At 36.9% G+C, this 23,923-nt stretch overlaps 1 protein-coding gene across 2 annotated transcripts in view; it reads left to right on the plus strand.

Annotated features, from left to right (window-relative positions):
• dok4 (docking protein 4) overlaps positions 1-23,923 on the plus strand; it is a 39,511-nt gene that overhangs the window by 11,994 nt on the left and 3,594 nt on the right. Inside the window, exons 2-7 of one of the 2 annotated variants that reach the window (XM_084109346.1) lie at positions 8,143-8,178; positions 13,516-13,811; positions 20,953-21,060; positions 21,525-21,639; positions 21,879-21,998; positions 23,422-23,611. In XM_084109346.1, the coding sequence (XP_083965472.1) occupies positions 13,746-13,811; positions 20,953-21,060; positions 21,525-21,639; positions 21,879-21,998; positions 23,422-23,611 (599 nt within the window). In that variant the 5' untranslated portion in view covers positions 8,143-8,178; positions 13,516-13,745. The remainder of the gene's footprint in view (positions 1-8,142; positions 8,179-13,515; positions 13,812-20,952; positions 21,061-21,524; positions 21,640-21,878; positions 21,999-23,421; positions 23,612-23,923) is intronic. The other variant, XM_084109345.1, reaches the window with a different exon arrangement.

Raw genomic sequence — 23,923 nt, forward strand, 5'->3', positions numbered from 1 at the left:
TAGCAAAACTACATCTTTTCCTCTCCTTTTATGCCTGAGGGAATTTTATGAATTAAATGTTTTTATTTGTTGTTGCTCTGAAGCAGTGTTTGGGAGATTTGAAAGTGTGTATGTGTAAGAGTGTGTGTGTTTGTCCCATTTATTGGAGGCTGTCTAAGACAAGAGAGACACTTGAAGTCAGATGGGCTTTCGGCTCTGCGGTGTCAGAAACCAGACAGCCACTTGTGATAGACGCTGCTGTGTGAGCCTTTTCATTCTCATTCAATATCTGGAATTCAACTCAAGATCTCACTCTCAACTCAAAACTTCACTTTCTTATACACACACAAACACTGAAGGTTCAAGTCTCGCTTTTTTTTTTCTTGTCTCTCATGATCTTGAGAAAATTATCAACTTAAATTAGGGCTGCCAATCGATATTATAATATAAATTGTAATTCAGTACATATTTTGACTAATCAAATTAGAATTCAAATTAGATTATACTTTATAAAGCATTAGCATATAATGAATCAAATTTGTTGTAACTAATCAAATTATTATTCAAATACAGCATTCCTGTATGTCAAACAGTAAAAGCATGGCGCTAACAACAGAAAGGTCATGGGTTTGAATCCCAGGGAATGCATGAATTGATAAAAATCTATACCTTCAATGCAATGCAGTTGCCAAATGCATAAAAGTAAAAGTAATCACAGTTAATAAAAACATTTTCAACATCATTGTGGCTATCGATAACTCATTGAATCATTGAATAGACATTATAATAATTGGCCTTAAACTGCATATATTTAGTTTTATTTCCATATCACTGAAGCCAATCACTGGCCTACAGTCCACAGCAATCCAGTGAATTTGTCATCCAGGCAGACTTGGCAACCACTGTGTTTTAAGTTAAATGTAATTCAGTATTTAAAGACGTTTCTCGAGACTCCTGCATTCTGTTCCGTTATGTTGCTGACCATCCAGTTGAATGGAGATGTATTTAGTGAACAGCTCCTTATCCATTCAGTGCTGATTGGACAAATACATGGACATGATGCTTCAAGCATGAATTGCTCCAGTGTAACTGTAGGAAAATTCCTTATAACAGAACTTGCCACGAGGCATAATTAGTTAAATTAGTTTTTTTATAGCATTGTTTTTTAGTTTTAGAAGTAATCCCACTAAATGAACGCATTAAATGGACAGACCTAATTTAGGTAATACTGTAACTAAATATCACCCTGACCCTACATTAGTCATGTAAAAGTTGGGCAGTGTGCGTGCCTGGAAAACCTCCCAAAGCTGAAAATTCACTTCAGAATATACCTAAACCTGTCAATTTATTTTTTTCTTATTCCCATATACCCAAGCAAGGGAATCCATTTTTAAAATAATTATTTCCTTTCATCATATTCTGATTATTATCTTGCCAGAAACAAGTGCATGAACAAGCATAAGTGTCTCTGTGTAATAAATCTTCCTTGCTTTTACAATGAGTGTGTATTTGCATACTTGTGTGTTTTGTTTGCTTTATCTTTGTCAATCTGGTAAAAGGACTGGAGACAAAGTGTCGCGTCAGGCTGTAGGAGGGGTGCTGAAACCAGTTGTCTGTGTTTATAGCTGCTCTGTTATCTTTGTTAGATAGAAGTTTGCAGACATCATGTCTCATCTGCTTGTGCTTTAGTTCTGGGGGTCTGTGTGTATCTGTGTGTTTGTTTGAGATTGTTGTTAGGACTATGTAGAAGTGAAGCCTGGAATTTTTCCACAAGAGGTCAAAATCAGGGCGTATAAACTAGAGTGAGGCGTCTTCGTTCTGTCCCTCAAGCTGTCTATTCTTTTTTTTCTCTTCTTATTCATCTTTTTTTCATCAGCATTGCAGCCCGTTTCTTGATTATTGTTCGGCCTTTTCCTGTCTCTTCTGAAGAAAAGTGGCGCTACTCAATGTGATTTCAGAAAGACTGTTTCTTCCATCTCATTTCACTGAATTGTGTGGTACATTTATGTTTCTCGAGTGTTGTGATATGCATGTCGTTTCTGATTATTGCTTGTAAGGTGGTTGCTAAAAGGTAAAAATAGTTTTTTTTTTTTTGTTTTTTTTTTGTGTGGTACAAAACAATATTTTGAGAGTATAATGCCAATATGCAGTCCTGTGCAAAAGTCAACCAAAATCTCAACCAAAAAAAGGCTGATTCACTGGGTTATTACAATGAATGTCAAAAGGAATGTTTGGAAATATAAACTGATATTTCCCAATGACAGAGTAAAGCAAAAGAAAAGATATTAAACATTAAAATGGTGAAAAATCTAACATGCCTAAGACATTTTCAAAGTACCGTATAAATGTCAAAAAAGCAAATAAGATATTCACAAATTGTTGAATTTAAATGAGCACTTTTTTTGACACAATATTGACTGGAAAAGTCCCTAAAATTATGTTAAAACAGTTCCAGCCAATGCTGATAATTGTCATGTTATGGCCAATGTTAAAAATTGATGTAAACCACTAAAAACTTCAACATTTTTCAATGTCAAACCAATGTACATCACAACTTCTGATTTTGAGATGAATACTGTAATATGTGATAATTAAGAAAAGCGCTCCAGAAAAAGTCTTAAAGAAATCGCCTCTTTAAATGTGTGTATAATATTAATATCATCTTAAAAATGCCCAATATGAACATATGAAAAAAACAAAAACAAAAAAACAACAATCACAAATACCACAAGAAAACCAATAATGTCCTGATATGTTGTGAATTTCTATAACCACTTTGTTTTAATCAGACGCTATTTAATCTATGAGTTTTCATTCAATACTGATAATCTTAAAGGCCTGCTCAATATATTGGTGTGGAACATGGGAAACCAAGAGACCACCCAATGTCATGTAAATGAATGGTCGTGCCCGCTCCGTACTTATTTGAGTAAATACAATGTAACTGTCACCTTAAAATAAAGTGTAACCCAAATCGAACTTGTTTATAATACTGTTGCGATATCAATGGTCTCATTCACTTATGTAGCTTATGTGGCAGTGTGTATTAACACTTGTGTGTAGGTGGTGTGTTTAGCTTTGTTGGTCCTAAAAATTGATTGTGCTTTTTTTGGCATTTCTAGAGGAAGAGTTAAACGGTTGATGTAGCTAAATGCAGTGGACTTTGGGGTAGAATAAAGGCAAGAGGTAGAAAAAGAGAAGAATAATAGTTAGTTATTTTCACTTTCAGAAACTGTTAGACCTTTATTGGCCAAGTGTGATCATAAAATCATCTGGTTTACAGGAGCTCTCTCTCTCTCTCTCTCTCTCTCTCTCTCTCTCTCTCTCTGCCTCCCACTGATAAGTGCCTGTGTCCGTCCTGTTGTTAATAGACAACCTGGTGGATATAGGGTCAAATCGCCTCTAGTACAGTTTCTAGAGTATTCTGCCCTTTGACCTCATGATTCAACCTGCTGATGATTGGTCTTCCATTGCTCAGCCAAAAAAAAAAAAACCACACACACCCCTTAAAGGGGTCTTGAACTGTATTATTTTATTATTTTATGTTTCCTGGGGTACACTTATAATGTTGGTATGATTTAACATCAAAAATGGTCATAATTTAAAAATAACAGGCCTTTTTTCTACCCTGATTTGAGCCCTTTGATTCGAACGCTCTCTTTTAAGGGGGCGTGTCTGCTGTGAGACTTCAGTGTAAGTAACGCCCACTGCTTTGATTGGCAAACATCTTTGCATATGAAATAGCTAAGTATTATATGTGGATTTCTCTCAAAAACTTTTAGCATGTTTTTACTATTACAGTTCTAATCTAATCTAAATTAGATTACTAATCGTGAAAAGTGTAGATTATAGCATTATATTTTAGATTGATCGCGGCACGAAAGGTTGCAGTGGATGAGCATTGTAGCCAAATCACAGACATGTTGAGCGCATGAATGCAGCGACCTCGTCATTGTAACTCGAGTTCTGCACACTAACGAATGCTTTCGTCATAACTAACAGTGCAAACACATTGTAAATAAGAGATTAATTGATTCTAACGGGAGTTTTAGCGAGAGTCCAGAACACTCACGCAGTTTGATTGACAGTTCCAGCGATTGGGAGCGTTCTTTGATTGATCTCTATATATAATTTAATGTATGAATCATTACATATCAGAAACATATACATTTTGGTTAGACATGTACACATAATCTGTACATATCAAACGATCTGTAACAAAGCAATAGTGACACAGTAAAAACTTTTTTTCTCACAATAAGCGTGTTGCGTCGTTCTTGTGAGATCCAATATAGTAGGCACAGCGTAGTTTTAAAAGGCACTCTTAAAAGGCATGTTTATCGATTAATTGCTCGATCCACAGTGAGCAAGGCTGCTGAATTTTAGGGTTTGTGATGTCAGTCACCAACCCGGGAAGAAGCTTGTTGTTGTCTCTACCAGCCGTTTGTTTTAGTCTTTAAAAATCAATTTCTGTAAAAGAAAATACCTCCCTTTGCATTGAACTTTGAGCGTCGTAACTTTGCGGATGTTGTTTATGCTCAAACAACAACATTTCACACAAACTAAAGTTAAAAACGTGAAATCATAATCAACTACCCTTTTAACTGAATGAGTGATTTTGGATGTCATTGTGGCAGAGCCTGAAAGGACACCGTTGGCCTTGTGGGTTGTATGGAGGGCTTTATGTGTGATATGACAGCTGGATTAAGAGTATAAAAAGGACAGAATGATGGTAAGACAGAGGTGGAGGGAGACCGAGAGTGTCCTTGCACCCTCCTTAGGTAGTCAGACAGCAATAAAAGCCCTTTAATTCAGTGTGAAATTGGGTTCGAGTGCAGATATGTATGCAGTGGATTTAATATACTTCATCAGAATGTGCACTGCGGTGGGGGCTTTCCATTGACTTCTATTGTTTTTATGCTGAGCTAATGATATTCTCGATCCATTTTCATATACATTTTCATTAAGAGATTATTTAGTGTATTTATTAAGCCATTTTCCTCATGGGAGCTGTTGGCCAGTCTCCACAATGTAGGTGATTTCAGGTTTTACTATCCATGTGGCAGACAAAAGCTGACCCACACATGCAGACAGTCAGGTGTGGAGGTGGTTTGCACATAAGTTGCAGCACCACAGGAGATGAAATCGGCCAATCATGAAGCCAGCTGAGCCCCCACTGTGTCCTGTCGTCCCCTCAGCCCCATCCCTCCCATTCCCTCTTTCTTTCTCCTCGTTTTCCTTTACCTGGTGGTAGGGGTCATGTCACATGCTCTGAGTAACTCTGACTGTGCTGACAATGTGGACGAAAACCACAAAAAAGTCCATTCAGGAGAAATCCATCGTCCTTGAACGATAAATGAATGACAAAATCCACAAAAGAGAGTTTCTCTTTTACGTTTCTTGAATTCCATTCCACTCTTTATCTCGCTCAGCCATTTTTACCTCATTGACCTCTTTACCTCATTTTTGCTCTTGTTAAATTTAGTTTGTTAAAATGTATTTTCAACAATGTTGTTCTCTCACTCCTGACCTTCTCTTAGCATGACATGAATAGAACAGTTCTATATTCTGTGACAATTATGTAAGTGACTTCTTAGATAATATTAATACAAGTTAATACTGCAGAAGCAATATTAACTTTAGTCAAATGAGATTTCAATTATCTCTTTCAGTTATTCATGTATTTTCTTTCTTTATATTTCATTTGCATTGTGGTTGCAAAGTGGAGTGTTGCAAAGCCAACTCTTTTTTTCCTCTTCAGTTATTTCACTCTCTGTAGTAGAGGTGGGCGATATACCAGTAGACACGATTAACCAGTAGAAATTTGCCAACCAGTAGAAATTTTGGACCGTCTTCTCTATTGCGGTTACGCTCACGTGATGCTGCTGTGCTGCATGGTCACGAAAGCTTATCGTTTGCATGCGTTTTTTAAAACGAGTGATTTTGAACCTTTGAAACGCAATAGTCAGCAAAAGAGAACTCATTTCGCTATATGCGTGCGCTGATGGTTTCTGAGGGCTGTGAGACGTGCGCACATGAAGCCGCTGCTCATACAGCGTAGTATGAACTGAGTTCTTTTTGCCCCTTAATTGGGCTTCAACTGTTATACACATACTTGTGTGTCAAAATGTCAGTCTTATCAAGTGTCCTCGTAAACACAATCATTTATGTCTTAAGTGAACGTAAACGGTGCATTTGTAACAGTATAGTGGATCCGTGAGACAGTGGCCTAATGATCCTGCTGGCATCTGTGTCATTAATGTTAATCAAACAACAGAAAAGAGAACATTTCTCAATGCTCTTGAAATACAGCTGTTCATTGTTAGTTCACAGTGCATTAACAAATACAACCTTTGATTTTAATGACATATTAAAGATTTCATGTTAACTAACTAATGTTAACTAATGAACCTTATTGTAAAGTGTTATGAATAAATGTATATTTAATTTACACAGTGAAGATAGTGTTTTTATATACATTTGATTACTTTATACAATTTATTTAGGCTAGTATTTGTTATTTCTAGTGTTTGAAGTTTTTCAGATAGGTCTGTTTCTTTGTTCTATTGTAGTTTGTTGTCAAATTGTATGTATATATATATATATATATATATATATATATATTACGAGAGATTTTATCCATCACAACTTTATAATGTACAGTATGAAACAGATATTTATTTTGAGATTTGCTAAAGCAGTGTTGTTAAAATATTGTCTTGAAAGATTAAAATAGGGGAAATGAGTGAGCACAGTTATTTATCACCTTTATGTGCTTGGCTTGCGCTCACCAGTCTATGTTGTTTGATTTTCAAGAGTGTTTTCGATTAAATCCTGATCAATTCTTTAATTAGCGATAGGCAGTGGAAGTCAATGTCTTTTGCTTTGCTGTGTTAGTGCTGGTCCTGTCATTAAGTCTTGCCTAACCCTTTTGTGCTATAGTCTGAATTGTTTTCACTATAATTTTGTTTTCAGAGGAAGGGATACAGCTTGCTCATAATGGTTTTGACAAGCAATGTAGACTCAATTCTGAATTTTATTTAGGCAATTTGCATCACTAAATCATTTATATGATGTTGTTATTTCCAGACCCACAAAAAGGCTAAATGAGCTGCTTCTGTTATACTGTTGAATATTTGATGATGGAGATAAAACACAAAAAAACAAAAATGAAAGTGTCACTGGCACATTTTCTCATTCCTCTTTCTCCAATTATTCTCTCTACCATTTAAATTTTTAATTAAGCTATAAAGTATGAGAGATTGTGCAGTTTTGAGAATGATAAAAGTACGATACATTCTTTTTCAATATTCAACAGTCCAGCAAACACTGAAGAATGGCAGTATCATTCTGATGGAATATCATATCGTGGAGTTTATATAAGGCGACACTGCAAGGTTGAGTCTGATGTTATAAGCCTATCAAGACTCCAAACACAACCGATTATGATCGTATTGCTTACATGCACTTGCAGGGAGTGATTAAACTGAACCAGGGGGCTTTCCGTGCCAAATTTTGTAACATCTTAATACGGTATGTGGTTTGCATCCATTTGCTCTCTTCAACCGCTCTCTTTTCTCTATTCATGTATTGCGTTGCATGTCAGCTGCTGGTTACCCTAGGTGTTCTGCACAGCTGTCACCCCTCAGGAAGAAGAAAAGTAACAGCGTGTCCTATTGGGCTTTCCAACAACCTTCTCACTGTGTTAATGCTTTTCAGATAATATGTCTTCACTGAAACCTTATGAGAATGGGATGTCTTCGTATCGGGAAAGATGCCATGATAGACTAGGAGGACAAAAGGTTAAAGAATAACAAGATTTGTTTTAGACCAGTGGCGTGTGGAAGCCCGTCTCTTGTTTTTTTTGTTTTGTTTTTTTTTTGTATAAATCCATGTTGCAGATTCATTTGATTTTTTTTAACCATGACTTTTCATCTGCACTTTCCCCCATCACATTCATGCCACGTGACCTCTGTGAAACCGCAATGTTCTCAAGGGAGGTAAAAGAGATGCTGCCTTCCTATGAAACTTTATCTGCTAATGTGGCCACTGGACAGTGTTACTTGATAAAAATGTCACTTTTCACACTATATGAGCTATGTTTTGTTTTTATTTTAGTACTGACAATTATTGTTCTCATTACTTATTTATTTATTTATGCAGGGACTGCCTCCTTGGATGAAACACCCCTGCTTTAAGGTAAAGTCACACTAGTGAAAAATTCTGTGAAATTTAAAAAAAAAAATACATATCAATAGTAAATACTTTAGTGGTCACCTTTTTTAACGTTTTACCTCTTAAATTTAGTCTCTGGCCAATATAAGTGACCCCTGAAATACACACAACTGCAACCAATGACCTTTCTTTCTGTTGCTTCGTCTCTCTGTCTCTCTCTCTCACTCAAGCACACTTGGTATTTCACTGTCCACTGTAGCTACTGGCCTCCTCGTCTGTATGAGTCACAGCAAACACGTTCAATTTTCAGTTCACTTATACTTCTGATAGACTCCAACTGTGAGGATTCATCTAAACTGACAATCAGTGCACCTCCTCTACCCCTCCTGTTCACTTTCTTTTCTTCTTTAATCCTCCTAGGGGAGTTTTGCCAACTCTGACCACAACCTTGAAATTAAGCACCCACCACCCCATAATGCAATGCCTTTCTCTAGTCAAATGTGTATATAGGGCAACCCAGGGCATTAAGGCATGTTTGCATTTCAAAAATTGAAAATATTTCACTAAATGATCACAGGCAATTGGAACATATTTGATGTTAAATATTACGCTACATAGAACAGATTTTGGACCGATGGCAATTTTGCAAAAAGGGAAACCAAGTGACGGCAAAATTTCCTGTCGCTTTCCGTGGCTGGGTGACAAAAATCAGATTTACATGGAAGAGATAACTTTTATTGCTTGACGCTTTGTCCTAATCAGCTGTGAAGAAATAGTGTTATGCAAGTATCGTAGTACTCCGTCTTGAAAAGCTTTATCCCTTGCTAATAGAAATATGACCAGAAATTGCACTGTAATTTCTCCCATCTCTCATTATTGTTTGCCACTCTCAAGATTGCTGTTTATCAAGATTAAAGATAAGTGGAAACTGATAGCATAACACTATCATTTATTTTCATCCTTAAAACTTGTGAACTTTTATATGTAGTAAGACATGGGATGGGAAATGAAAATATACTGAAAAGTAGAAATTGCCTATGCATTGATGAGTGGTTCACAAAATTCAGTGGTGCTTTAATGTACTTATTATTTTTGTAATAATAAAAGGAGATTGTATAATTGTTTGCATTGTCATTGTACAATTGTCACCCTCATCATCGAAGGTGCATTTTTGGTAACATTGAAACAATTTATCATCACTTCCTCAAAAATAAGATGTGTTTGTGAAACAAAGCAACCAAATTGGACTTAAATCCATAACAATATGGTGTACCTGGCCAATTCTCAGGGATTACGAAGACTTGGCGACAAGGTAATGCAGGCTATCATTAGCCAGGCGTTCGTGTCTGTCTGCTGCATGCTCTCAGCTCCCTGTCAATACCTGCACTTAACAGTGAAAACAGATGCTCTTCTTCCATTCCTCCTCCCATGTTGAGTGTCACCTGCGTCTTAACAAGCTGTTTGTCGCTAGTGCTGCAGGGGGCTGGGTGGGATAGTCTGGTGTCTGTGTTCATTAGCTGCCTCTAAATCTTGCTCACACCTGGATTCCTAGTCACCACTGTTTCTCTGTGTGACAAACATAGAAGAGAAGTGAGGCTTCAGCCCAGGCAATGACAGGGCTTCTCGGCTAATTTCTGGCTTGGTAATCTCAAGATAGAAGTGATTGGCAAAGATTGGACCTCAAGTTCATCCAAGAGATTACTTGGAATTAACATCCTAAATACAGTAATGCTGCTTACTCACTAGCTATGAGTGTGTGTGCGTCTTATATATTATGTGTATATATTGTTAAAATATATAGATTTTGGCCAATATCTTTGTTTGTTTTGTTTTTTGTTCTTTTTGCTGTGGTAGACTGAAAACCTTTGCATGCCTATTTACTGCACATGACCTTATACTTACCAATTCAGCAAATTGCTCTTGGTTGCACATACCCATTCGTCATACAGCAGAAGGCTCTTAGCAGCTCTTATGTTAAATTGTTACTATACGTGACGTGATGTGAAGGTAACCCATGCTCTGAATTTGTCCTCTGCATTTAACCCATCCATGTTTGTGCACACACATTAGCAGCAGTGAGTAGTGAACACACACACACCCGGAGGTGCCTTGCTCAGGGGCACCTCAGTCGTGGGTATTGAGGATGGAAGAGAGCGCTGTTCATTCATTCCCCCTCCTACTTTTTCCTGCTGGTTTTGAGAATCGAAGTCTGACTGTCCCAAAGAATTTATAGCTCTGATTTGTTTCTTCCTGCTGAACAGTGGTAATCATAATACACTGAATCCAGACATTGTCACTGTGCTAAGAATGACTGCCATCAAAATGAATTTGAATGTAAATTCAAATTTAAGCATAGTGGCCTATCCTATGTATTCTGGGGCAATAAAGGTGACTGATGCTTATAAACTGCTGTAAATCCGGTACAGATTTACATTAAAACAACAGCATCATGTTCTTAAACTCTCCTTCTGTCTAAGGGATTTGACTATTTATACAAAGAGGCTCACCTGACACTTAAGTCTTGATTTTTCAAGCGGTTGTGATTTTGTTTTGAGCCTTCATTATGCTGTTCCATTGAGGTCCTCTCAAAACCATTTTTTTTTTTTTTATCGTTCATATCCTTCTTCAACTGTTCTTGTTCTCCCTTTTATCTTTATTTCTCCATTCACTCGACTGACAAGGGCTTTTGAAGCTAGGTCATGAGAGCATATAATAATGCCATTATGATTCACTGATCTTCTGCTGGAGCAAATGGCCCCTCCTTCCCTGAGCGAGCCGCTTTTTAAAACCAACAGCGCCGACGACGATTAGCCTGGCTCTGTCCTGTCTAATGAGCTCCTTGTTAAAGTTTAATGTCTGTGTTCCACTGCAGTCAAGAATTTTAAGCGCCGGCTCCGACTCTCTTCTGGGGAAGTGTGCCACGTTGGGCTGTTGTTCGAGAGCATGCTGATGATGCTTTTAGTTTTGCACTTACAAACATGTCCCAGTTCTTTGGCCTGAGGGCTACAGCTTAGAGGATTATTATGAATGCTTAGAAACTTTTAATCTCAAACTGTGTGTTAAACACACTATTCCCCTATTACTTATTATAAGTAATAAGATTCTTCTTTGTTTAGTTTTTTTTTATTGAGGGTTTGTAAAGCCTTTCAAGATTGGATATGTGGGTAAGATAACTCAGTTTGATACTCTAAAAGGACAGTTCACCCATAAATGAAAATCCTGTCATTATTGTGTTATTCCAAACCTGTATGACTTTGTTTCTTCTGGCGAACACAAAGATGATATTTTGAAGAATCTTTCAGCTGTTTGCTTGTACAGTGAAAGTCAATAGTGTCTAAACAACATGGCATCCCACTTACAGTTGTGGTCAGAATTATTGACACCCCTGCTAAATATGATCAAAGATGGCTGTAAATAATAATTCTGCAATGTTTATCCTTTTGATCTTTCATTCAAAAAATGCGCAAAAATTTAATCTTTCATTGAAGTAAAAGAATTAAAAAGCAGGGGGTAAGTCACATTATGAAATAAATGCTTTTCTCCAAAACACGTTGGCCATAATTATTGGCACCCTTTTATTAAATACTTTTTGCTACCTCCCTTTTCTCCTATAATGCCTGATGAGTTTGGAGAACACCTGACAAGAGATCAGAGACCATTCCTCCATACAGAATCTCTCCAGATCCTTCAGATTCTCAGTTCAGCCCAATCATTGTCTATAGGGTTCAGGTCAGGAGACTAGGATGGTCATGGGAGAAGCTTCATTTTGTGCTCAGTGGCACATTTTTATTGATTTTGATGTTTGTTTTGGATCGTTGTCCCGATGGAAGATCCAACCATGGGCCATTATAAGATTTCTAGCAGAAGCAGTCAGGTTTAGATTTTTTTATCTATTGGTATTTGCTAGAATCCATGATACCATGTATCTGAACAAGAAAAAATAGGCCGACAACATTAAAGATCCAGCCGTATATTTAACCGCGGGCATGGGGTACTTTTGATGCCTGTTAACACCAAACCCATCTAGTGTGTTTGCTGCCAAAAAGCTTTTTTTTTTAGTTTCATCTGACCATAGAATCCGTTGCCTTTTGAAGATCCAGTCGTATCTGACAACTGAATATGCTGGAGTGTGTTTTTGGAGGAGCTAGGAGTTTTTTTTCGAAATCCTCCCGAACATCATGTGCTGATGTCGGGTTTGTTTTATTTTGTTTTTATTTATTTTTTTATGCTTTCTGACCTCAAGACTCAACTAATCTCTGCAATTCTCCATCTGTGATCCTTGGAGAGTCTTTGGCCACTCAAACCTCCTCACCGTGCATTAAGACAATATAGACACACGTCCTCTTCCTGGCAGATTTGTGACATCTTTAGTTGATTGGAACTTCTTAATTATTGCAATGATGGTGGAAATGTGAATTTTCAATGCTTTAGCTATTTTCTTACAGCCACTTTCTATTTTGTGAAGCTCAACAATCTTTTGATGCACATCAGAACTATATTCTTTGGTTTTACTCATTGTGATGGATGATTAAGGGAATTTGGCCTTTGGGTTTCCTCATATTTATACTCCTGTGAAACAAGAAGTCATAGCCAGACAATTTCTTGTTGCTATAGTCACCCTGGTGTTCTAAAAAAAAAAAAAAAAAGAATTAATGGGAATATACTTCAGAGAAATTTTACTCAAAGAATTCTAGGGGTGCCAATAATTGTGGACAACGTGTTCTGGAGAAAAACATTTATTTCGTAATGTGACTTTTTTTTTTTTTTTTTTTTCACTTTCAATTCTTTCACAATGAAAGTTTAAATTTTTGTGAATTTCTTGAAGGAAAGATCAAAATGATAAACAATGCAGATTTATTTTATGGCCATCTTTGACCATATTTACCTGGGGTGCCAATAATTCTGAACACAACTGTAATTTAATTTAATGCAAACAAAACACAGAGACATTTTTTTTATGTTTGGGTGAAATATCCCTTTAGGGATTGTCTAACCAGTTTCTAGTCTGCTACTTTGATATGTTTAATCTTTGTCATCCTCCTCAAAATGAAGCTTGAGCTATTTAGTGCGGAAATAATGTTTGCAGTCAGAGAGCATTTTAATTTAGGCCAGTATGGCATTTGAAGCAGCCGTTGGATGGAAACATGTCATATACAACTTTAATGTTTATTTAACTCTCACTTTCTCAAGTTCAGCTGTGAAATTTTCCAGTAAAGATTTCCAGTCAAAAAGTATATGGAAAGGTGGGCAGATTTTACCCAAATGAAGGTGTCTGACAAGTGAATAATCTTTTGCATGTCTGCACAAACATTCAGCATTCTCGTAAATGAATGAAATATGTGCCCTTTTTTCATCTCTTAGTGATCATGCTGGAGTGAGGGGACACAGAAGATCTATATGATCTCTTGGATGTGAAGTTCCACAAGCTGCTGAGTTGACGAGATCAAGGAAGACTGGAAGACAAGCGAAGAAGTGAAGGAAGGAAGGAAGGAAAGAAGGAAGGAAGGAGTTGGTTGGACTGGCTGAAGGGGGAAAAAGAAGGGCTGGATGCTAGCCTCTATTTATTCTAGAATTTCCCAGTTTCCTCAGAGATGGCCTCCAACTTCAATGACATTGTCAAGCAGGGCTATGTCCGCATGCGGAGCAGGAAACTGGGGGTGAGTAGTAATTAATAGCTTTTAGTGCACATGATCTTGATTATTATTATTATTTTTTACTTGTCTTTTCAGGTAAAATTCGATTTTATTTATGTTCTATTAATTATTTATTTCAGAGTTTTCTTGTTTTAGTTTTAATAATTAGTTTGGTGTAGGATTTTCTTTGAAACAATTTCAATGAATACAAAGAAAGTAATACGATGTAATACAATAATACAAAGTAATACGTTGAATTAAACATGAAATTTTGAAGTTGAAAGACTGATATAATATTTTGTTGTAAAATGTACTCCAATAATATTTTTGTTTTATTCACAACAATCTTTTTTTTTTAGTGTAGCGTTCAAATTTCAATGGTATAAAATTTCTCAGCAGTCTTGTCTATCTTGTAGCATTTAGTGAATTAGCTTATTATTATCTTATAGCGTATTATTATGCCATGTACAAAAATGTTTTTTAAGTTTTTCACAATTATGATGTTATTTTTATTTTATTTTTAGATTGATTTTTTAAAAATATATTTTCTTGTGTTTGTTTTAATTTCCGTTAATAATTATGCTGGAGCCAAACATCATATATCAGTTTGTGTGTTGGTCAGCATTTGCTTTAATGGTGTGTGATAGGCAAGGTAATGAAAGCATTGCTGTATGTGGCATCAAAATGTCCAAGTATTGTTTATCGTTTCATCCAGATCAGACTAGACGTCTTACACAAAATAATTGTACTGGGTAATTGTATGTTTTTGAAGAGATTGAGCAAATGATTCCCTTGGAATATGCTTTGTGAACCAATAATGCTGCAGGACGTAGGGGGACTACATTCATACTACTAACTTAACTTCATCTCTGGCCCGGAGACCTCATTACAGCTTTACAATCTTCTGCTGACAGGAGCTTCAGCCTCACAGGGTCTGAGAGCATCTCCTCTGCTGTCCCAGTTAGTTACACTTACATAAGTTTTTTTTTTTTTCGCCTCTGGAAAAATCTCATTCTTTCTTCATTTTCTTTTTGTCATTTTACTTGTCATTTTTCATTAGTATTTCATTGTGTTTGTCTTTTGCTTTATTTGCATTACAATCACTTTCCATTACGAGTTTTCCTGCTCTGCTTTTATGATTACAAACATATGTTTTTAAACTATTTCACTGCTGAAATCAATCTGGATGAACCGCATTGATGTTTCAGAATGTCTAAAGTTCCAGCATTACTGTGTCTAGTGACTTTCTGAGTGCCTCTCGAGCTCATGCACAGGTCGATGGCTGAATTATATAGTCAGCAGGATTGTGGTTATCGTGGCAGCAGTGGGGTTGTGACACATGGTCCCCCTGGGGAACGCAGTGCTAAATAATCTAAGAGAGGAGTTTATATTTGACCATTTCCTTCTGTCTTTTTTTGTTTGGTACTCTTTATTTCTCCTCTCCCTACATTCTCTCTTTTATTTCTCTTTCTTCTTGTTCCTTTTGCACAGAAACATCTTGTATCTGCATCTATGCTTTTCTTTGTCTCTCCTTTTTGCTTTCCTGTGCTGTGCAAACTCAAAACGGGCACCGTTCCTCCATCATTGTTTAACAAACGGCTTCCTTAATTGTAAGTCAATTTCCTTCGTCTATTTAATATTATGCTAGTGCACGTAATGCAAGCACAATATCGTAAATCCCCGCTTATGCGCAGCTAATACTATTTACATCCATGCTGCTGCCTCTGCTCTGATTTGGCAGCAGCAGTGAGTGTGTGGCGGCATTTGCATTTGTGTTTGAGCTGTGACAAAGCCCTCTCTCTCTCTCTCTCTCTCTCTCACACACACACACACTTTTTTCTGGCTGTAGAGGAACTAGCCTCCACAGATTGTAGGAAATATTGTGTTCTAATCCATTTTCATTGGCAAAAATCTCCCACATTACAGCATTTTCATCATATTGTCCATCTGAGAGTTGTATTGAATGCGGGTGGTAAATATTTTGTAAGGCTTTGACCACCCAGGTTTATTTAGTCATTACCGTGTTTATTAAAGAAGAGGACTGTTTAGCGATTGTTTTCTTATTCATATTTGACTTTGGTTGTAACAAGACCTGGAACTTACTGACTGATGCTTCTGGATTCTGTAAACACATGAATTAGTGAACACACGCACACACTGTAAAAAAAAGTTTATGCCTTAAATTTTTAAGTACAATCTCTACTTGGATGTTTAATTCATTTCAACTTAAATTACATTAAACTGAGTTTAAAAAATGAGTTGAATCTTGTATAAATTATAAAAAAGTTCAAAATTGCTTAACTTATTTGGATGTAATGTAAAAACATGTTGTCAACTTATTGATCATATAATTTTTACAGTGCATGCATTGTAAGTCATACAGTATTTCAATAAATAAAAAAGTAATTTACAGTCTTGGTGATGTGGTGAAATTTAAAACCATCATTGATGATATTAGGACTGAAAATAAATTTTGTAAAGACAATTGAAATTTTTGTATATTTATAGTTTTGTATCATTTCCACACACACACAAAAAAAAGCAGACTACTGTTTTTTTAACATTGGTAATAATAAGAAATGTTTCTTGAGCACCAAATCCGTATATTAGAATGATTTATGAAGGATCATGTGACACTGAAGACTGATGTAATAATGCAAAAAAAAATCAGCTTTGATCACAGGAATAAATTACATCCTAAAATATATTATATTTTAAATTGTAATAATATATTTCACAATATTACTGGGGTTTTTTTGTATTTATTATTAAATGAATGCAGCATTGGGCAGCATAATAACTAAATAATTTACTAAATTAAGTGCATATGCGTTTAATAATTTTCAAATTTTCACTGTTTGAAATGTATAACTTGAATGCAATGTACACCATAGTCGCTTTACGTGTTGCCATAAAGCAGCTGGGTGAGTCTCATCAGCCTTTCATCACACCGTTCCAGACCACTGTCTCCATATCCCTTCCCCCTCCCTTCCGCTTTACGTTCTTCTTCACCTCCCTCGCCAAACTCCATGTGCACCTCTAGGGATGCTAATTAGCCAGACTACATACCTCTCTATCTCTCCCTCCCTTTTTCACTGTCTATCTCTGCGGCCCTCTTAGGGACCAAGAACCCCAATCAGACTAATCAGAGCTCTGTTTAGCATTCTGCTCGGGTATCGGCAGCCCAGGATCGCCGGCCTCACTGCCATGCTGGAATTACCCTAATTGCTCCTCAGCCACTGCCAGCTCTTTTGAGTGCATTTGCAATCGTAAACGGGCCAACACCAGGCATCACATTTATGAAACAACCCCAGACATTAGATGGGGAGGGTGTTGGTCGATGCATGTGACAAAGATCAATCAAATGGACATACATTGTAATACCACGCTTAGCCCTCTTTTTTGTTATCCACCTCTGAGAGAAAAAGCCCAGATCTGAAGCTACTGTGACGCAGACAGACAGGACCTGAAAATCCCCAACAGGTTTCAATGGACACAGCCATTTTAAATTTAGTTTTGCCTGAGAGGAAGTGGTTTAATTTTAGCTTTAAGCGTAGCAGCAACTGTTGTTAAAATAGTGTCATTATTACTATCCTAGACTATCCTAGGATGCCAAGCTGAGTTCTGTCAGATCTCAGAGGAAGAGCAGATGAGAGATGAACAGCTGACAAAAATGCATAAATGGATTCATACCAAGGGCAAACAGCCTCATTAGTCATTATAGGCTTATTATCCTATGAAATGTTGGCACATTCTGCCTCTGTTTTATCTCTGCTTCTTCCTTCCAATAAATAAGCCTTTCACTGTTTCAGTTTAAATTGTTAACTCTCCCTCTGCCTCCATACGCTGTTATTGTGTCCTTCATTCTATTTCTCCTGCCTCTTCTCTTATATTGACCTGAAGTAAGCACTTGAGAAGTTTTGTGCATTCCTCCATGCATTATTCCCCCATGTGTTTAACACATTTGCTTTGACTGCCATGACAAGTTATTCTCCATGTAGAGGTTTAAGGGTTAAAGCAAGACAATATAAAGATAACTGTGCATGTTAATACACATTCACGGTGTGAGAAGACTGACCCTGAAACAAAATTAGCTTGGTTACCATGGTTTCTTCCAAAAAATAAGGAAGAAGCTCAATTATGCTGTAATTGAGCAAAATAACATTCAAAATCACACTGTTGTTGTAGCCTTGCCAATATTCAGTACTGTGGTATAATTGCGAGTGAGATCATTGCCTTTCATACAGCAGCTAAAAGCAATACATTAATATCAATTATCTGAAATTTCAGACACAGTTTGGCCACTTCATTAATGTTTGCTCTGGAAAAATGGATTTAAAAAAAAAAACAATCAAAAAACAAAGCAGGGTTGGAGTTTGAATTGGAATTGCAATTGCGTGCAGCAAACGCAAACAAGTGGAGTCATACAAGCTGCTGCTATACACTGCCGTTCAAAAGTTTTTAATGTTTTTGAAGTAAGTCTGTTAAGCTCTCCATATATTTGATCAAAAATACAGTACAAACAATAATATTGTGAAATATTACAATTTAAATGTTCTATTTTCATATATTTAAAAATCTAATTTATTCCTGTGATGACAAAGCTGAATTTTCAGAATCATAATCCTTCAGAAATCATTCTAAAATGCGGATTTGCTGCTCATGAAACATTTCTTATTATTATCAATGCTGAAAACAGTGGTGCTGCTTAATACTTTTGTGGAAACCATGATACAATGTTTTTTAGGATTCTTTGCTCAGAAGTGACAGTAAAACATTTATAATGTTGCAAAAGATTTCATTCTCAAATATGTTGTTCTTTTGAACTTCCTATTCATCAATTTAACACATCCTTGCTAAATAAAAGTATTAATTCCTTCAAAAACAATTCATACTAACTGTTGAACAGTAGTGTAGGATCTCAATTTCTTTTTGCTGACAATACCAAGTTAATTGTAGTAATTTTTACACGTTACCATGATACCTTTTTGTTTTGGTGTGTGTGTGTGTATAGGCTATGCCTCCACGTCTGTGTATCATTGTTGTGCGGACAGATATACAAACAGTAAAGCAGCAGTGAGAGCACGTCTCACCCACACACATACACTCGGTCGCTCTCTGCTGATGCTGTTGCTCAGTCTGTTTACAGAGGATTAGTGGAACCTCAGGGGACAATATGATGCAAACAAGGGATCAATCTTTTACCTGCTGTGAATGGAAAACCATGCAGCAAACTTTCTCCATTTTTCCATAAGATGGGTCCAAGCATTCGAGTGGCAATAACATTAAGGTCAGCAGCTTAGATGACAAAAACAAAAGCTATTAATCATCTCGGCAGGAAGTTGGACACGCTGTAAGATGCATGAAACTTCCTAAGGTAAGATTTTTTTCATTTGGACTCCAAATCACCTATTGATATGTTCATTAATGGACAATAGGGTTAAAAGCATGTGGACTCGGTTGTTAAGCCTCTCTGTTGTATTTGAGGGGCAATGCAGGCCTTTCATTATACAAGCTTGATGACTAATGCAATGTTTATGACTGTGTGAGTCAGAATGTAACTTCATTTAAAAACAGTCTAAACACCAGGGAATTTGATCAGAGTCTAAACGCGTTGACTTTAATTCGCTCTTAAGGGTTACTGAGGCAAAAACGACAAATAATTCCTCTGTAAAGAATAACATTTTTCCTGGTTAACTCAATTCAGTTCAAATGTTATAGTTTTTCTCGTGCCGTTCTTGTCATCTTCCGACGCTTAAAACACAAAGGAAAGTGTATACAGCTGACCTGCTGTTTCTCAGAAAGCCTGTTCGGTACATCAGGCTGTTTTGACAAAGGATTGTAATGCTTGTTGAATAGATGATGAAGAAATAATATTGCTCAGGAACAATTTCCAGTAGATTGCAATAAGATAGGTGTGTACGTGATGACGATAGAGAGTGGAACTGGCCTTGGGATAGCTGGAGGTTACCGTGGCAACTGTAGGATTTGTCATTGAAGGACATCAGAGGTATAAACAGAAAATAGCTTTTATGGCAGGAGGTCGATCAAGGGAGAGAGTGTTTACAAAAGAAAAAGACAGATCACAACTGGTGTGGGTTTAATTAGGAGCTTTCATATTGTACAAATAACACATTTGTCTAGCAGAATAACTTGCTTTAGCTTTGGAATGAAATGTTCTTCTAAGCCAGTATTTTTCTTTTGTTTTTACCCGTATATTTGTAATGAAGAGCAGGTCTCTGTGCCACATGCAGCATCATACTGTACATTACCCAGTTTCTCAGTGTAACCACCTGACACAAAAAATGACAAATCCCATTGTGATTTTCAGTGCTCAAATGTTTGTTTTGGAGATTTTTTTTAAAAGAAATTAATACTTTTATTTGCAAGGTGGCATTACATTTATCAAAATTGACAGTAAAACATTTATCATGTAAATTGCAAAAGATTTCGATGTCATAGCTATGCTTTTGAACTTTCTATTCATCAAAGAATCCTGAAAAACATCAAAGTTTAAGCAGCACAGCTGTTTTCAGTTTAAAATAATAAGAAATTATTCTTGACTGAGCATCAAAGCAACATATTAGAATGATTTCTGAATCATCATGTGACTGAAGACTGGAGAAATGATGCTGAACATTTAGCTTTGCCATCACAGAAATAAATGACATTTTATAATAGATTCAAATAAAATATTTCACAATGTTATTATTATTATTATTTTTATTTATTGTTTTGATCAAATAAATGCTACCTTGGTGAGTATAAGAGACATTAAAAAATCTTACCGACCCAGAACTTTTGAGCGATAGTGTATCTGTATCAGTCATATTTTTACATTTAGATTGCATTTAGAACACTCTAAGAGTTAATCTTTAAGAGCACTTATTTAATAATCTCTTACAAAACAAAATAGTGAAGATTTTTAACATTGGTCATTTATTGATTCTCTGCATTAAAAATTATTGGCATATTATTATCAGTCAAAATATCAGTATATATTTTATACCATGCTGCATTTTTTATTTTAAAGGTTCCTTGACACTGAAATCATTGATTTACTCACTAAGGCTAATTTCTACATGCCTTTAGCACATGGTGTGCTAATAGCACATTGTGAGTGTTATTTTCGGACCTCATGTGGTTATGTGCATGCGTGTTTCAGATCTATCGGCGCTGCTGGCTGGTGTTTAAGAAGTCGTCCAGTAAAGGACCTCGTAGACTGGAAAAATACCCTGATGAGAAGTCAGCCTACATCAGAGCCTGTCCTAAGGTACACCTCTCACTGCAACAGTTCAGTTAAGGTCTAATCTAAGCTGTGAAAATGTCACGGGTCATATGAAAGATTCGAGGAAAACATTCAAGTGTCACTTTAGTTCTCCAATTATACTAACAGCCACGTAGAGCGCATTCATACCGCGAGGGCTGGCTGGCAAGATTACGAGACGGGCGGTGTGTAAACATACATTTTGGAATAAAAGTATCTATACGCAAAGACGAATTGCTCTAACTTTGCTGACTCACGGTCCTCCGGTTTCTGTGTGTTTATCGGTCTCATTTGCCTTTCTTCACTGCACTCTGCTTCTCCCACAACCCGCTATAGACCGTGAAAGATAAATTAGATGATTAAGAGACCGCAAGTGCCTTTCCAAATGATGCGAATGAAGTTTGCCTGAATAACTAGGCTCTGTCAGTACTTCTGAGTTTGCATCGGTTGCCTTTTCTATGTTCACACAGGTGACAGAAATTAGTAATGTGAAGAACATCACAAGATTGCCTCGTGACACGAAGCGGCAAGCTGTGGCCATCGTCTTTACAGACGACACCTCTCGAACCTTCACCTGTGAATCAGGTACATCATCTTCAACTAAGGCTTGTCGTGCTGCTGCAGAAGCTGATGATGATGCTTAGCTTGAAGAAGCTCTGATTCTTGACATTAACATGGCATTAGCAGTCTATACAGTCTGATGATGTGCTGCTCTCAGGCACATTAACATACTGCATCTCCGAGTGCATGTTTTATTCATAGAACATATTCATTTAAAGAACATGTTCATTCATCGACATCATTGAATCTTTCTGTTCTCCCAGAGCTGGAGGCTGAAGAGTGGTTTAAAACCTTGTCTATTGAGTGCCTGGGGACACGTCTTAATGACATCAGTCTTGGAGAACCAGACCTCCTTGCTGCTGGAGTTCAGTGTGAACACACAGGTGAGAGACTAAAACCATTTTTTGCTACAGAAATCCAATATGGCCTCAGATTTGTGGTTTACTGAAGTGACAACATGGTAGCACTTAGTTTAATCTACAAAACCTGTTAAATTTACAGTATTGATGGCATATTAATGCCAGTGTATTTTACTACTTGAAACAATATATTTCAGTATACAACAGTTAGTTCTGGTCCTTGAATCTGATTGGCTAAGAAGTCTCCCAGGAGTGCTGATATATCACCAGTATCAGCAATGGGACTGTTCATCATTTGTCATTACTGCGGTCTAGACAGCGTTTCTCTCAGCGAGCGGCAATGACGGAGGAAAAAAAGCCACAATAATTCTTTGAAATACTACTATTGTTTAGTCACGGATTTAAGAGTTTTTCAGGTGAGAATGTTGTTGTTTAAACCTCAAATATGTGGTTTATTGATAAAGATGGCGGCAATTTGAGGTTTTCGGAGTTGTGAGGTCCTGGCGCGAGCACTGCAGTCAGCACTCATGAGAACAGCCTGACCTCTGCAAGTCCTTCTGACATTTGCCACTGGCTGTGATGTCTCTGTAGTGGTTCAGCATGAGATTTAATTTGTTTTGGGTTTATTTAAAGGAACCGTATGTAAGATTGTGGCCAAAACTGGTACTGCAATCACTGTCAAATTACTGTAGAGCGGTGTATCCCCTCCCCCTCCCCCCTGACTCGAGGTTGCCAGATAGGCTGCAGGATCCAGCAGGAACGTAGGAGCTACAAGGAGCTTTCAACTAGAGCAGAGCTGGCAACCCGGATGCCGAAACACTACTGACTTCGTGATTGGTAGATAGGTGGAGGGTGGGGCATCAGGCCAAAACACAACATGACAACATCAACATCAGTTGAAGGCTGCAACTTCACTTTTTAAATGACAATATCCTGGCCGTACTACTGTTGTCAGTGTTATAAGTATTTGAAATAAACATGATTTCTTAATGTCTAGTGACATATCAGGGCCATTTTATGATTAATTGAAATACATTTCTTACATACGGTCCCTTTAAAGTGCAATATTTGGTCAATCTAATGTATATTTCTGATAACAAAAATCAGAAGAAACTTGATTATTAACTAGAAACTAGATTATACTCGTATGTGGTGTCAAGGACTTGTCTACTGTTTTCCATCATGAATTGTACGGTAATTCATAATTTTGTACCTCCAAAAACAAAAAATGTACAGTTTACAGTAAAATATAATGCAATATTAAACCATTTACAGTTTTCTTTTACCATATATGGTAAGGTAACTTACAGATAACCAGTTAACAGCTTCTTAATATAGCCTTTTTCAGTTTTCTTTTTTTCAGTAAGAATTACAAAAAAAATGTACAGCATAGGAACCAAACTATTAACCTTCTTGACTATCAGTCTCTCATTGTTTTTTCTTACAGAGCGCTTCAACGTGTTCCTGTTACCCTGCCCTAATCTTGACATCTACGGAGAGTGTATGATGCAGATCACGCATGAAAACATCTACCTGTGGGATATTCACAACCCTCGCACCAAGCTAGTAACCTGGCCGCTTTGCTCTCTGCGGCGCTACGGACGGGATGCTACACGCTTCACCTTTGAGGCTGGCAGGTAAAACCTGTTTAAGATATCATCAAAATTTAAAGCCAATAACAAGAACCATTCACAGGAACTTGTGAAATTTGTAATGTGTACTTCACTTTGGTGTGGTCATGTATATGTAGGAGAAACATGGAAGCAGAGGAGGGAGCCATTGAACTGTGGACCTCCTAAAAGGATTTAATGAGTGGATTACAAGGAGTTCAATGGCAGATTAGGTGTTCTTTATCTCTCTCACTGCTTTGATCAAATAATAAAAGAAGATTCGCATCACCAGCTGGATGCCCTTTGAGAGAGTTTTAGAGAGCAGTTGAGTCTGGTGTA

The sequence above is a fragment of the Abramis brama genome, assembly GCF_963993115.1.
Source record: "Abramis brama genome assembly, chromosome: 3".
Lineage (NCBI taxonomy): Eukaryota > Metazoa > Chordata > Actinopteri > Cypriniformes > Leuciscidae > Abramis > Abramis brama.